We start from the raw sequence: 13,960 nt of genomic DNA on the forward strand, positions 1-13,960 counted from the left end.
CTGGTAGTTGTTTTTGCGGTTCGGCTTTTCATGAAACTGCAGAAAGGTAGAGTACGAGTCGAAGTCAAAGCAATATATTTTGTTTCTGTTCAATTAAACGTATCTTTTTTAAGTGTCTATTTCGAGAGGTTTGACGTAGCATGTAATATGTACATACGATACATATTGAACGTCGTTACCCGGAAACAAAAGAGAACGAACACAACGCGTCTGGCAAATCGATTCTACTCGCGACTTAAATATTCTCAGTGTTAAACAAGTAAAAGCAATAGCAGAATTGTTACAAGCAATATGGTGAAAGCTACTAATAGCAACGCTAATTTATTGTCTTCTCCTTCAAAAATTCGTAAAAAGGTAATTGAAAAGCCCAATTCAAGCGTGCTTCTCACTCCCAAGCGGACATGGAAGTATGGCGATAAGAATAAGATTCGTCAGTGTATTGCTCACATTGATACATGTTTTGAAGAGGAATTATGTGAGTAATGCATATTTTGTTTTGTTTTGTTTACTTGATTAGGCTTGCTAATATCTTACATTCTAGACGAAAATGGTGTTTTGTTTTTGGAATCAGTGCTTTCGTCTAGCTTTCCGGAAGCGTACATTCCATCAACCGATCAATTGGAACTGCTGTTTACAATGATCAGTCATCCAAGGTTTACTTCTACGGTGCGAAGAAAAAAAGCGCCAAAGTTTGATGAATTTGGTGGCATTGCAGATATGTCAATTGACCCCCCAGAATCGTTGACATCCTCGCAATCTTCATTGTCGGACGCAAGAGTGTCTAGAATAGCAGCGAGAGTTATATCTCACGTACTGACGAGCGGAATATCAATTAGAGAATTGGGATTTCATGCTTTATTTGACGTTACATCTCAGAGTCATCATAATATTCGAAGGAACAGAGTGGATTATAGAAATCAGGATGGTACTGAAGACGATAAAATAGATGAGGATCACGACGTTGGCCACAAGTTTAGGGAGAAAAAAATTAATCGGCTTTTACTTGATGACACAACAGAGATGGCGCATAGTCTTGATCGATTGTGGACAATCGGTAGAGGCAATATCTGGAATATTCTTGGATGGGCGTTTAGATGTGCCTCGTGTGATGGACTTGCGCAGACAGATGAACCAGAGATTGAGGTTTGGGGTAACAGAACGTTGCAATCACGATGGCCGGCATGGAAAGAAACGATTGGGTTTTTGCTGGATGCAATTGGCAAAGATTGGAAGGAAGTTGTGAACCTGATTGGCAAAGATCGTGCGTAGAATCGTGATTTTGATAATTTGCACATGTCTTGTAAAACTAACTTGATTTAGCACTTGCGGATAAGGAGCCTGTCATAAGAGACAGCTTAATATTTAAATTTTTACGAGGGCTGGAGATTAATGAGTATAACGTAAAATGGAAAGACGCTTTAGGCGCTATTTTTGCTTCGAATCATGCGGATGACACGGCAAAGTTCCGACCGATATATGCCAAAGAAGTCAACAAGAAGAATGCCAACAAGGTCGGATCGTCACTGTCTGTGCTGACCTTAAGTCAAAGTTCATACGTTCTTGGGACCACAGATGCAGTGCGTCTGCGCAAACAGGCGTTGGGTCTGGTGTATGATTGCATGATTGCAATTGCAAACTTGGTGGACAAGACGACATTTTTCCGAGAGATGGAACCATACATACGGGATCTCCCTGCAGACAGTTTGTTTCAATTTTTAGAAGCACCGGAATTGCATGTGGCGAGCCAGACCGAGTACGAAGGCCTGCTCGCGGAGACAATTCTGATGACGTTGAGCGATGCGTTCCCGAATATGCCAAACAAGTGGCTGTATAATTTTGAGAACGGAAAACAGTACATTTCCAAATTTTTGAACCTGGGGTATCGCCATCGATTTGGCGACAACGTGCAACATGAAGAAATGTTAGTAAAATTCAGTCTGGTAATTGAGAAGCTATTTAGAACATGGGCGATGATAAGATGCACAGGCAAGGGCACTCGGATTGCAGACCTGTTGAAAAAACATGGAGGTGGACAGCTTATAGGACTCGATTTTGTTGCTCGTGCTAACGAGACGGTTAACGGCAAAGACGTAACCGCAGATGTGTTCATCGAGAGCCTGGAGACAGGAATTGAAAAACGGAGAAAGACTTTTGAGGCGATTACGAATCATAAGGAAGACCAACAAACAATCCGGCTACGTGTTTTGCTTCGAGGAAGCGAAATGCGATTGAGAGAAATGGCTTGGACCGTGTTTACATGAAAATACTCAGATCGCAAGCAAGGGGCCCTTTTCTGGTCAGAAATGACAATCTGACCTGTGCGATTAAATTTAAAAAAATGTTACAAGTGAGAAGATTCAGGGGTGCATTAGCGCCGCCTGGGTCGGGGTCGGGGTTAAGAGTCTATTTCCATAATTGGCTTTATCAATCAATGTCAAATAAATCAGCAAATCAGCAAATCAGCTAGAAAGATCAGAAATATACAGAAAATATTATCAATGTGTTTTTATTGTCATTGGATTGCTAATTTTTTTTTGTATTGTGCAATTTTAGTGTCGGCAGCTTCATGTCAAATCGTTGTAAGATTTGAGTTTTAAGGTTATTTTACACGGGCGCGCGGTTTGACAGGTTTCAATTTAGCCAGCCCAAAATTTTCAGAGAAAAAGAAAACAATAACCCAGCCTGCGTTTTGACATTATGTTGTTGTTGTTGTTTTTTTCCTTATCTTGTGGCCGAGTGTATATAAGGTCCATACTTGCCCTTTGCGCCGTGGTTGATTGCCATCTCCCATGAAAAACGGACACTTGCTCATAATCACAACCAACTCCACAGGTTAATGTACAATCATGGTTAATCATTCGTCACTGAATTCCGTCCCTGTTATCCATCACTATCGCAAGCATCCGTCAGAGCTTGGCATCGACGGCAGCAAGCTCTTGGCCAATGGCCAAGCCTCGGTCCTGATTGAGTACTTCGAGCGATCGAAACCTCATCATGGTCATCATGAGATTTCATCAAGTCTGAAATCGCACAACCCTAGTGTCAGGGTCCATCTCCGGCCTGAAGTGGCTTCCAACTTTGACAGATTGTCAGCGCCCGCTGCTGCTCGGGGCATGGAGCCCCTGGAAAACGATGACCCTAACCCACGCGCACTCTATTACAACGACAACGACTCTTTTTCGTCACCATCGCTGTCTTCCGAAGGCACTAGTATAGACGATCCGAGTCCGGTGGTTTTAAGTGATAAATTTGACTACCAGCAACCGACTTCAACTGTGAATAATTCTAATTTATCTTCCATTCCCGCGGATCACGTCAAGCCTGCGTTGACCAGTAACATCACGCAGGAGGAGCTGGACACAGTGATCAGCAATGTGATTAGCAGACTGGTTCTACCTAAACTCGACAATATCACGGCTGCGAATATGGCGCCTGCTTCACATCCGGAAAGGTCAGATAGTAGTGCGTATTTTACTGCCGACGAGAAAAATGATGATGAGCTTCACGATGCTAACGATGCTGATCATCGTCATGCTAAAAATTTGTCCGACTTTAGTTTTCAAGGTGGCACGGAAGATGCGTTAGGAATATCGTCTCGTGCTGCGTTTTATAATAATGTGGGAAACCTAGAAGTTCAGTCTCCACCGAATTCCGTTTCTTCACTTGACTCGCCGGTTAAACTTACTCATGCAAGCTCATCACAACATCAACACTTATCGGGCCGGTCCTATGACTCTGCTAGCCATTACATTGCGTCCGTTTTAAAAGACGTATGTGAATTTTTTTTACTTTTTCGTTTACTTGTTTATGCTGACTTTGTTTAGATCGTGGCCAAAGATTCAGAACGCAAGGAACGCGATGATCAATTTTTGGAAGGCATTTCTCAGATAATTAACGAAATACGGCTTAGCATTAATGATGTGAAGGAACTTATTGAAATGGAAAGTCAGAAAAACGTGGAGCTCATCACGAACAACGTTGCAACCGAGGTTTCAAAAATCAAGGGTCCAAGGCCGTTTCCGAGCACGGCCAGTCTTTTTCTAGCCGATACAACGATCCAATCACAGAAAAAGAACAACATTTTTAAGAAGGCACTTGGCAATATTTCAAATAAAAATGATATGTTGCGGGTCGAGCAACTTCTTGTCGAGATTTTGTCTCAAGTGGAACATCTTGACATTTCACGACCTGAAAGGCAACCACTCGATAATGAAGCATCATTGCAACCAAACATTGACAGGCTTCGAGCTATTCGGAGCAAGCAGACGTTAAGTGGCGACAGTCCTCAACAAAATAGAGATTACCATAAATTTTTGGTTGAGTCCGAAGCAGGGTCGCCGAAAACCCGGCGCCGCAGAGCTCAAGAACCGGCTGCCAATTTTAAGCATCCAGATGTGCCGTTGGGTTTACCCATGCAAAATCACAAAGGACAAACGGTTTCAGAATTGTTACCTCAAACCCGGTTTTGGAATTTGAATGATGTTAACGACGACACTTTTGATGCGACGGCCGCTGAAAAGGAGATTCAAAATATTACTCCATGGCGTCAAATGAAAGACATTCAAAGGCTACAACGTGAGCGTGAACGTGAACGGGAATCGCCAACTTCTCACCCTCGTCTTGCTAGGTCACCGCGAACCCACGCGTCAAATCGGAGAAAAGATCCGTGGTTGCATCCTCCAGCGATAGACTCTGAATCTGACATGTCAACTAGCGACACCGGGCCAGTTTCGATTTTGGCTTCGGCCCCACGTCAACATCAAAAACAAGATTATAGTAATGATGTCGTGCCAAAGTTGAGACTTACAACTTATTCGGGCCATACCACCAGTCCGTCATTAGATCCGACTGCCGAACGTGATGACGTGATTGAAGAACAGACCACTCCGACAAAGAGGTTAAGTCAATTGAAAATGATATTTCGCAAGAAAGGCAAAGACAAGGTGGAACATTATTCGGAGCCAACCACGATTGCGCCGGAAGTTCAACACGTACAACAACGACAGGAATTATCTAGATTGCCGACCGATGAAGCGTCACCGCGATTGAGTCAGCAACGACGGATGATAACAAGTGGCGATTCTCCCAAGCCACTGCTTAGTCCGCCTAGACTGAGAAAACCGGATGATCACGTAAGATTATCATCAAGGGAGTTACAACAGCAACGCAAACAACAACGCCAACAACAACTTCAACAAAATGGACAAATACGACTTCGCAGAGTTTCTTCATTTGAAAGCGAAAACTCGTTGCAGACATGGATTGACGAAGACCATCATGCAAACCACGCGGTAGCGGCAATCGCGAGCGACAAACGACCGATCGGCGTGCGCTTACCCGCAACAGCTGAAGGTAATCACGGAAGACACAAATCTGAATTATCTACGAGGACTCAGTTTAGTTCGCTATCAAAGGCGAGCTCAAACGTTAATGACGATTGGGAGAGTCCCAAGGTGGGAGGTGCAATAAGGATTTAAATCGCTGGGCATATAACAATAAAATTTGCTTCTGCTATTGATTGCTTTTTTTTATTTTAGATAGGTTGCAATTTTTTTTTACAATAAATTAAAATTTTTTTTATTCATTTTTTTGTTTTCACTTTCCGCCGCCAGTTAGTCGACGTAGCCACGAGTAATACCATAATGAAGCGTACTTCCATCCAAACACGCCCAACACGACTAACAATGCCTGCATTATTACCGAATCACCAAGAGCGACCAAAAATGTACATTTAGAAAAAATATAGTGAATCTTAACCGGTTGTGGGTGGTCCATGAGTTCACGGATATGCGTGTAATAAAATGATGAGTATTTGATGAACCCATAAAATCTGTCTCGTGTCGGATCTGGCTCGTATAACTCATGAGACGGATCTAATTTTGAAGCCTTAATAACTCCAATTTTAACATCCAGTGGATTCTATTAATGATGAAGTTAGAAAATGGGGTGTTGAATATTTAATATGAATATTCAACATACATTCGCGGTCCAGCAAACACGAAACTCATAAAAAGATCCCTTGCGCAAGTCATTTAGTAAAAACCATTCTTCATGAGCATATGGAACTGATAAATTGCCAAATTCCGGATAAATGGTTTTGATCACGGATGGAACTTGGAAATTAAGTTCTGATATTAGAGGGAAATCATGTTGAGAATAAGAAGGCGTGGTTGTAGTGAATGGAGCTAAAAACCTGACCTGTTCAATATTTGCCGATACAAACGTCGTTAATAATGATATTATTAACAAAATGGATACGCTTATCATGTCTTGTGTTTTGAATTGTGTTTGCGAATCTTGCTGCTATCTGGATATTGCCTTTTTTTTATATTCAGGAAGGATACCCCATTTTGACTCGGGTAAATCACAAACACAAATCTGTTTCTTGAAATCATCTAGCATCGCCGTATTCATCGCTACATCCTTTTTTTTCCATAAAAAAAAATAAAAAAAAGAATTGTTTTTATTTGTTTTAAGAAAATGGCATCAGCAGCGGTAGATGAGGTTACATTTGCAAAAGCCTTTTTGCATCTTCTCTCCGGCCAACCATTAGCTTATCCTGATGATTTTGTTGGCGACCAGACGTCCTTCACGGTCCGACCTAGCTTGGTAAGGAAATTGATTTTTTTAATTAGTTGAAAAGAAAAATTAAGAAGAGGGATATTGATGGGTCTAACTTCATGGTAAATTGTTTTTTTAAGGTCACACTGCCACACATGCCCACGGCGAAAATAAAACGTCGTGCACAACAGGACAAGGTCAAGCAAGAACAGCAACAAAATCACGACGAAATAGATGATGGCAATCATCATTCACACAAGGCCACGCTGATCACAGTCAAGTCGCTAAGACCGCCCAAGTTTGCGTTAGAATTTGCCAATCAAGTCGCCTTTACGGATACGATATTGTCGGTCAAGAGTCTCGTGTCTGAACAGGCCGGCGTACCCGTGGCAGGGTTAAAGTTCTTAATCAAGGGCAAGGTCGTGCCGGACACGAAATCCGTGGAAGAAATTGTCGATGACGAGGGCAATGCTGCGATCATGGTCATGGTTACTGCCTCCACTGCTGCCGTCACCACCACCAGCAGTAGCAGCAGCAGTGACACTGCACAGTCTACAAGCGGGACCGCTGGCGATAAGTCAGTCGCTGCAGAAAAGGAGCATGAGGTCGAAATTGACGACCAGTTGTGGGGCAAGATTGCGGGCGCGATTGTGTCAAGCAAGGGCGAGCAAGTTGGTAACTTGCTGGTTAGCAAGTTGAAACGGGCTTACAAAGTGTATAATTCACATTAATTGTAATCAACCAATATAATAACTTTGTCTTTAACGAACGACTTCTTTGTAACATTAATGACATTTCTTCCAACGCGTCTATACGTATTTCACTTGCGGTAAACGTGACTGGCGGGGTGACACGCATGGCAAGGAAAAAAAGTTCTCTACTCACGGCAAAGAAACCTCAAACCTTGAAATTCTGCATTGCTTTCTATTTAGAGCAAGTACACAAATTCAAGATCAAATGGCATCTGCAGAGGAAGTTAAGAACGTGGCAGATCAATTAGCACAGGCATCTATTGAAGCTACAGCTCAGCCTGCAGTTCCAATTCCTGCTCAGCCTGCGGCAGCTACCGCTGACGACAAGAAGCAGCAACCGAAAAAGGCCAAGAAGGCGAAGAAGGAAGCAGCTGGTGCCGGAGGCGGTGTGCCACTTGAGGTACGAATATTTGGATATTTTTTTTTTTTTTTTGTGTTTTAAAAATCTTTAATTTTTTTTGGTTAGATCACGCCTGCTCCTGAGTTTATTCCGCATCGAATTCAATTATTTGAAGAATTAAAGAAGCGTTATGACGACGAAATTGCCAGTATGCCTCCCAAAAAAAGTTGGAATATTTTCTGGGGTTCATAGTTAACCGTATGTATGTAGGCAAGCCAAGGTTTGAAATCACAGTCACGTTGAAAGATGGGTCAAACAAGACCGGTATTTCCTGGGAGACCACACCTTTTTCAATCGTGCGGCAAATTAGCAAGTCGTTAGCTGACCGCACGATTATTTCCAAGGTTAATAACATCCTGTGGGATTTGGAACGCCCACTTGAAGAAGATTCGACCGTTGAGTTTTTCGATTTTGAATCTCCGGAAGGTAAAAAAAAAAATTAACGTCACGTTCGTTCCATGTCTTAACAAAATGGTTTAGGCAAGCGCGTGTTTTGGCACTCGAGTGCGCATGTACTGGGTGAAGCATCCGAAAGACACTACGGTTGTCATTTATGCATTGGCCCGCCTACGGACGATGGTTTTTTTTACGAAATGTCCATCACAGACCGGGTGGTATCGCAATCTGATTTTGGCGCGTTGGAAACGATTGCCAAGAGCGCGATTAAGGAAAAGCAACCGTTTGAACGATTGATCGTATCCAAGCAAGACTTGCTCACAATGTTCAGTCATAACAAATACAAGCAGACGATTATTGATTCCAAGATCCCTGACGGCACGTCCACGACCGTGTACCGATGCGGCCCGCTGATTGACTTGTGCGTGGGACCGCATGTGCCGCATACGGGCCGGATTAAGGCGTTTAAGGTGTTGAAGAATTCGGCGTCGTATTTCTTGGGTGATGCCAACAATGACTCGTTGCAACGCATTTATGGTGTTTCGTTCCCGGACCCGAAACAAATGACCGAATATCTTAAATTTTTGGAAGAAGCAGCCAAGCGAGATCATCGCAAGATTGGACGTGATCAAGATTTGTTTTTTTTCCATGAATTATCACCAGGAAGCGCGTTTTGGTTACCACACGGTGCCAAGATTTACAACACGTTGGTAGACTTGATGAGATCTGAATATCGCAAGCGTGGATATGAGGAAGTGATTACGCCTAACATGTTTAATTCCAAGCTTTGGGAAACATCAGGTCATTGGGCACATTACAAAGATGACATGTTTTCGATTAATGTCGAAAAAGAAACATTTGCGCTCAAACCCATGAACTGCCCATCTCATTGTTTGATTTTCAAATCAAGGGAAAGGTCGTACAGGGAATTGCCATGGCGAGTGGCCGATTTTGGCGTGTTGCACCGTAACGAGTATTCTGGTGCGTTGACTGGTTTGACCCGCGTGCGCCGGTTCCAACAGGATGACACGCATATTTTCTGTACGCATGATCAAATCGAGGACGAAATCATTGGCGTGTTTGACTTTTTGAGACACATCTACGGCATCTTTGGATTTACGTTTAAGCTTGAATTGTCTACCAGGCCGGAAAAATACCTTGGTGAACTGGCAACGTGGGATTCAGCCGAGAAAATGCTTTCCAACGCATTAAACAAGTTTGGTGCCCCTTGGGAGTTGAACCCAGGTGATGGCGCGTTTTATGGTCCCAAGATTGACATTACGATTCAGGACGCGCTCAGGCGATCGTTTCAATGTGCCACGATCCAGCTTGATTTCCAATTGCCGGAAAGGTTCGGCTTGGAATATCATAGCCAGACCACGACAACCACGACTGACGGCAACACGACCACGACGCAATATGCCCGGCCGGTCATGATCCACCGTGCGATTCTCGGATCAGTCGAACGCCTTACCGCGATCTTGACCGAACATTTTGCTGGCAAATGGCCGTTTTGGCTGTCACCTCGCCAGGCGTTGGTGGTCCCGGTGGGACCGAAATATTACGACTACGCGACCGAGGTCCGGCAGGTGTTGTTTGATGCCGGGTTTGAAGTCGACGCCGACCTGGGCCCGAACACGTTGCCGAAAAAAGTTCGCAACGGTCAATTGCAGCAATACAATTTTTTGCTGATTGTCGGCCAGGAAGAACTGGACACGCGATCGGTCAACGCTCGCAGCAGGGATGATCCGGCCACGCAGACCAAGGGCGAGGCTGTGGCATTGGATGAGATTATAGCCCGGTTCACGGCGTTGAAGCAATCTCGCCAGCATTCGTTGGCGTTGTAAGTCAACCGTAGCTTGTTTAGATTGCGAACATTACATTACATAAATATACAATACATTACTACGTTTTTTTAAAAACAACAATTCCATACAAGTAATAGATTGACTGATGCCCGGATCAGGCTTAGCGTTTCCGGGGCAAGGGGTTGAGCTGGGTTCGGTTGAAACGTGACGTCGCCGTGGGTAGAAGGCAATAAGCATATCAGTCACCATCATCACAAGGCAAACCCGTATCAAGCACTTGTTCATCATCATAAACCAGTGCCCTCAAGGACATTAGCATATTTATAGAGACTAGAGTGTGGGGCTGAGCTTTTTTTTTTTTTTTTCAAGAACCATGCTGCGAGAACAAACCCCGACGCAGCGGTCCAGTTCACTTCTTTTGCGACAACAGCAACAATACCAGCAAAAGCAAAATGCCACCTCATCAATAACCAGTCTCCCCAGCACCGCATCAGCATCTCTGCACCGGACTAACGGTTCTCCGCTGTCGCCACGGTCACCAGTACCACAATCACCGTCCTTGATGTCGGCTTCGTCCCGGTCAATTTCGCCCTTGTCTGCCAGTGGTGGTGCGGGTGCGAATGCGAACACCTCCACGGGAGGCTCCACAGGAGGAGGAATTGTTGGACTGGGTGTGAATGGCTTGTACCGACAATCGCCATATTACACCGGTCAAGACCAGTATCTGCCAGGGCTGGCACCACAATCACGGCAACCACCACCACTACAGCAGCAGCAGCAGCAGCAACGACGACGAAGCGAATCTGCGGACACGGCCGATACTGGGACCGAGACAACCACAACGTCGACGTTTTCTGACGCAAGAGGTCGGTTTAGTGACGTACCAGGAATGCCTGGAGGATTCCCGGATAATGGTAAACTTGGCAGCGACAATGACGACGAAGATGACGACAACGACGATGACGGTGGTGGTCATGCTTTTGTCGACGACGACGACGGTGGTGGCGGTCGAGATGTTTCTGGGTTCACAGACGACGTGCATGGGGAGGATGAAGAAGAAGAAGAAGAAGAAGAAGAAGAAGAAGAAGAAGAAAAAGCGGAGGACGACGACGATTACAAGGACGAGAACAAGAGGATTAGTTATTACAATGGGTACAGTCCGGGACCAATTCTTGCGACGACAGAGTATAGGGATTCTGTCAAGCCAGCTGATATTTTGCTTGGTGCGGTCGAGCATGAACCTGTATCAGTGCACTATCTGCATGACCAACATGAACCACAAGCCTCGCTGCCACCATCACCATCACCATCACCATCACTACCACTATCATCACCACCACAACAACAGCTAGTTCTACCATCAATGCAATCCCAACGACGACTACGACGGCGGAAGGAAGACGGCGCCGACGAGCAAGGAAATGGCGAAGACAACGTGAATTCAGTGTTACGTTCACCAGTACCGGTTAACGGGAACCCGACCGAAGTATTATCAAATCGGTTTGTTACTTGGCGCAAGGTACTAAAAGAGTTGATTTCTTTTTTCGAAGAAGCAGCCGCCGTACAAGATGCAAGGGCTCGGTCATATTATCGACTAGGCACCGTGGTTTCGGTACCGTTTCGGGACACGGCAGATGTGTTTTTACGGTCGGGCGGCATTCAAGATTCAGCTGGATTGTTACGAGATTATCATAAGCAGGCGTCATTGCATGCAGCTGATGGCAGCAAGCAAATTAGCGAAGTCGTGATCCCGCGTTTAAAAGATCTCAGGCGGGACTTGCAATTCAAGATCAAGGAAATCAAGGGATTAGCTGGAGATTTTAAAAACGCGGTAGCCAAGGAAGTTGAGGTTACGAAACGGCAAGTGGCAGTATTAAGTGAAGCCTTGAATGCGATGGCAGTCAATCCACACTTGGTTGCCGCAGGCAAATATGATCCTTACGTGGTCAAGTTAAGCGTGGAAAAGCAAGTTCGCAAGCAGATTGAGGAAGAGAATTATTTGCATCAGGCATATTTAAATATTGAAACATCAGGCAAGGCGCTAGAAGAGATTGTGGTTAAGGAGATTCAACACGCGTTTGATACGTATTGCTTCGTGATTGAACGTGAAGGCGAAGGCGCGGTCGGGTTTGCGGACCGGGTGCGGACCACGGTCGTGAAAATGCCGGCTACGAAGGAATGGGCCGAATTTATTGCTCATGACACGGCCAATTTTATTGACCCGGCGTTGCCGATGCGCAGTTTTGATACCGTCACGTACGAAGGTCGGCATGCGGTTGCCACGGAGGCGGTTCGGTCGGGACCGTTGGAACGACGAACCAAGTATCTGAAATCGTATACGAACGCATGGTACGTGCTTACCAGGTCACACCTGCACGAGTTTAAGAGTTCGGATCGCAAGAACGAGTTAACGCCGGTGATGTCGTTGTTATTGCAGGACTGCCAATTGGCCGATCATTCCGATCGCGGCGCGCATTCGTTCAAGTTTTTGATGAAGGGCAAGCAAGCCGGCCAGTTCCATCGCGGGCATTCGTGGATGTTTCGGGCTGAAACCTATGAGCAAATGATTGTATGGTATGATGATATTAAACGATTGATTGATGCTGCCGATCAGCAGCAGCAGCAACAACAACAGCAGCAGCATGGGGGTCTATAAGCATATACAACTATACTGATATAAATGTATTTTATATATTTTCAAATTATTTTTATTATTTTTTTCCCCTTTTTTTGTTTTTTTTTACATTTTTTTAAAAAAAAAAAAAACTGAAGAACACAAAAAAATTTTAGTCTACATTAACTACCCTAAGAATGCGCCGTGAATAATCGTTCTCGTCCGAGACGGAACCATCGGATAACCTGCGTTCCATCATGACTGGATTCAGTCGTTGGTCCACAATTGCTACCCTGCCATTATTGGCAGCCGAATTTGAAGAACCGGCACCACCTGCTGAAGGTGATGACGGCCGATGATGACCAGATGGATTTTGCCGGGTTGACCTTGCGTATGAAGACGAACCGAGCCAATAAGCGTCGTCACCACGACCAGCTGATGATGAACCTGACTTGTTTATGTTATTAAAGCTGGTGCTGTTGTTGCGGGAACGTCGACGGATTATGAAAAATGCCAGTGCGGCCAGGAATGCAAGACCGAGGACGACGCCAACCACGATGCCGGCGATGGCACCGGATGAAAGAGATGACGACTTGCGGGAAGATGATGATGAAGATGAAGATGCAGAAGAGTTATCAGAAGACGATGAAGCAGTCGATGTCGAGCTTGAGCCAGACGCCGCCGACGTGGGGTTGGCAGATGAATCCTGAGTCACGGTTAAGCCGGACGTGACCACGACGGTGGACATGGACTGGGACGGCGCCGTGGTGGTTGACACGAATGCCGTGTCTGAAGACGACGAAGACGAAGCAGATGAAGACGAAGCCGTTGACGTAAACGAGGATGACGAGGTCGACGAAGACGCAGACGCTGCGGTGGATGACACCACGGCGGAAGAAGACGCGTCGGTGAGAGCGTCCGGGTTGTCGACCACGCCGACGCCGGTGAGAAGCACAGTGAAATAGCCAGTACCGCCGCCTGAAAATGATTAGCACAATGAAAACCAGCAAAATAAAACTAAAAAAAATCTTACAATCTTCCTGGCCGAACCCGTAGCACGGCGTGTCGCAATTGCTGGAATCCGTTCTGCCGTCCGGAATGGAGTCGCCACACCAGCACTCGCCGCCTTGAGTCAAGCCAATAACCGACCGGCCCAGTGCACTGCATCGACCGTTGCACCTGCCAGACGATTCGTAAGTGTAAGTCTCGTTATATGTGAGCGAGCCTGAGGACGAGAAGCAGCCGACGCTGGTGGTGACCGCGTAAGCCGTGGATGCGCATGACGAGAGGAAAAACAACAGCAGGCATGCGGCCATGGCCGGTAGCATCGTGAAGGTTGATGACGACGGCATCGTCGGTGGATGCAGAGTGGTTGTTGAGGACGGAGGAAGAGGAAGTGGTCGTTGCCGTTGCCGTTGCCGTTGCCGTT

At 45.5% G+C, this 13,960-nt stretch overlaps 7 protein-coding genes across 7 annotated transcripts; 5 read left to right on the plus strand and 2 right to left on the minus strand.

The window, feature by feature from the left end:
• Window positions 1–291: 291 nt before the first annotated feature.
• Window positions 292–2,261, plus strand: V1514DRAFT_318816 (uncharacterized protein; the record flags this gene model as incomplete). Its single annotated transcript, XM_066925902.1, has 3 exons — window positions 292–475; window positions 542–1,261; window positions 1,321–2,261. The coding sequence occupies 3 exons, from the start codon at window positions 292–294 to the stop codon at window positions 2,259–2,261; spliced, it is 1,845 nt and encodes a 614-aa protein (XP_066784475.1).
• Window positions 2,262–2,554: 293 nt separating this feature from the next.
• On the plus strand, window positions 2,555–5,536 carry V1514DRAFT_11306 (uncharacterized protein). Its single transcript, XM_066924404.1, has 2 exons — window positions 2,555–3,770; window positions 3,825–5,536. Exons 1-2 carry the CDS (start codon window positions 2,847–2,849, stop codon window positions 5,475–5,477), a joined length of 2,577 nt encoding a protein of 858 aa, XP_066784476.1. The 5' UTR covers window positions 2,555–2,846; the 3' UTR covers window positions 5,478–5,536.
• On the minus strand, window positions 5,537–6,410 carry V1514DRAFT_11421 (uncharacterized protein). Its single transcript, XM_066924405.1, has 2 exons — window positions 5,980–6,410; window positions 5,537–5,919 (listed from the first exon to the last, which is right to left on the minus strand). Exons 1-2 carry the CDS (start codon window positions 6,265–6,267, stop codon window positions 5,596–5,598), a joined length of 612 nt encoding a protein of 203 aa, XP_066784477.1. The 5' UTR covers window positions 6,268–6,410; the 3' UTR covers window positions 5,537–5,595.
• V1514DRAFT_327643 (uncharacterized protein) lies at window positions 6,201–7,464 on the plus strand. The gene is made up of 2 exons (XM_066927015.1): window positions 6,201–6,609; window positions 6,702–7,464. Exons 1-2 carry the CDS (start codon window positions 6,481–6,483, stop codon window positions 7,290–7,292), a joined length of 720 nt encoding a protein of 239 aa, XP_066784478.1. The 5' UTR covers window positions 6,201–6,480; the 3' UTR covers window positions 7,293–7,464.
• Window positions 7,465–7,480: 16 nt separating this feature from the next.
• On the plus strand, window positions 7,481–10,031 carry V1514DRAFT_327644 (uncharacterized protein). The gene is made up of 4 exons (XM_066927016.1): window positions 7,481–7,713; window positions 7,780–7,861; window positions 7,924–8,139; window positions 8,194–10,031. Exons 1-4 carry the CDS (start codon window positions 7,519–7,521, stop codon window positions 9,954–9,956), a joined length of 2,256 nt encoding a protein of 751 aa, XP_066784479.1. The 5' UTR covers window positions 7,481–7,518; the 3' UTR covers window positions 9,957–10,031.
• Window positions 10,032–10,136: 105 nt separating this feature from the next.
• Window positions 10,137–12,642, plus strand: V1514DRAFT_327647 (uncharacterized protein). The gene has a single exon (XM_066927017.1). The coding sequence runs from the start codon at window positions 10,291–10,293 to the stop codon at window positions 12,571–12,573; it is 2,283 nt and encodes a 760-aa protein (XP_066784480.1). The 5' UTR covers window positions 10,137–10,290; the 3' UTR covers window positions 12,574–12,642.
• A 61-nt stretch (window positions 12,643–12,703) lies between these two features.
• Window positions 12,704–13,859, minus strand: V1514DRAFT_341634 (uncharacterized protein; the record flags this gene model as incomplete). The annotated part of the gene is made up of 2 exons (XM_066929066.1): window positions 12,704–13,509; window positions 13,565–13,859. The coding sequence occupies 2 exons, from the start codon at window positions 13,857–13,859 to the stop codon at window positions 12,704–12,706; spliced, it is 1,101 nt and encodes a 366-aa protein (XP_066784481.1).
• Between the last annotated feature and the right edge of the window lie 101 nt (window positions 13,860–13,960).

Source organism: Lipomyces japonicus (assembly GCF_038497905.1).
Source record: "Lipomyces japonicus strain CBS 7319 unplaced genomic scaffold V1514scaffold_10, whole genome shotgun sequence".
Taxonomy (NCBI): Eukaryota; Fungi; Ascomycota; class Lipomycetes; order Lipomycetales; family Lipomycetaceae; genus Lipomyces; species Lipomyces japonicus.

What these genes read in the sequence shown, in the direction of transcription:
- V1514DRAFT_11306 (XM_066924404.1), top strand. Translation starts at nt 2,847, where the DNA reads ATGGTTAATCATTCGTCACTGAATTCCGTCCCTGTTATCCATCACTAT. An exon ending in TTGCGTCCGTTTTAAAAGAC is followed by an intron (nt 3,771 to 3,824) that starts GTATGTGAATTT and finishes GACTTTGTTTAG; the next exon opens with ATCGTGGCCAAAGATTCAGA.
- V1514DRAFT_11421 (XM_066924405.1), bottom strand. Translation starts at nt 6,267, where the DNA reads ATGATAAGCGTATCCATTTTGTTAATAATATCATTATTAACGACGTTT. An exon ending in GTGTTTGCTGGACCGCGAAT is followed by an intron (nt 5,920 to 5,979) that starts GTATGTTGAATA and finishes CATCATTAATAG; the next exon opens with AATCCACTGGATGTTAAAAT.
- V1514DRAFT_327643 (XM_066927015.1), top strand. Translation starts at nt 6,481, where the DNA reads ATGGCATCAGCAGCGGTAGATGAGGTTACATTTGCAAAAGCCTTTTTG. An exon ending in TCACGGTCCGACCTAGCTTG is followed by an intron (nt 6,610 to 6,701) that starts GTAAGGAAATTG and finishes TGTTTTTTTAAG; the next exon opens with GTCACACTGCCACACATGCC.
- V1514DRAFT_327644 (XM_066927016.1), top strand. Translation starts at nt 7,519, where the DNA reads ATGGCATCTGCAGAGGAAGTTAAGAACGTGGCAGATCAATTAGCACAG. An exon ending in GAGGCGGTGTGCCACTTGAG is followed by an intron (nt 7,714 to 7,779) that starts GTACGAATATTT and finishes TTTTTTGGTTAG; the next exon opens with ATCACGCCTGCTCCTGAGTT. An exon ending in CGATTTTGAATCTCCGGAAG is followed by an intron (nt 8,140 to 8,193) that starts GTAAAAAAAAAA and finishes AAAATGGTTTAG; the next exon opens with GCAAGCGCGTGTTTTGGCAC.
- V1514DRAFT_327647 (XM_066927017.1), top strand. Translation starts at nt 10,291, where the DNA reads ATGCTGCGAGAACAAACCCCGACGCAGCGGTCCAGTTCACTTCTTTTG.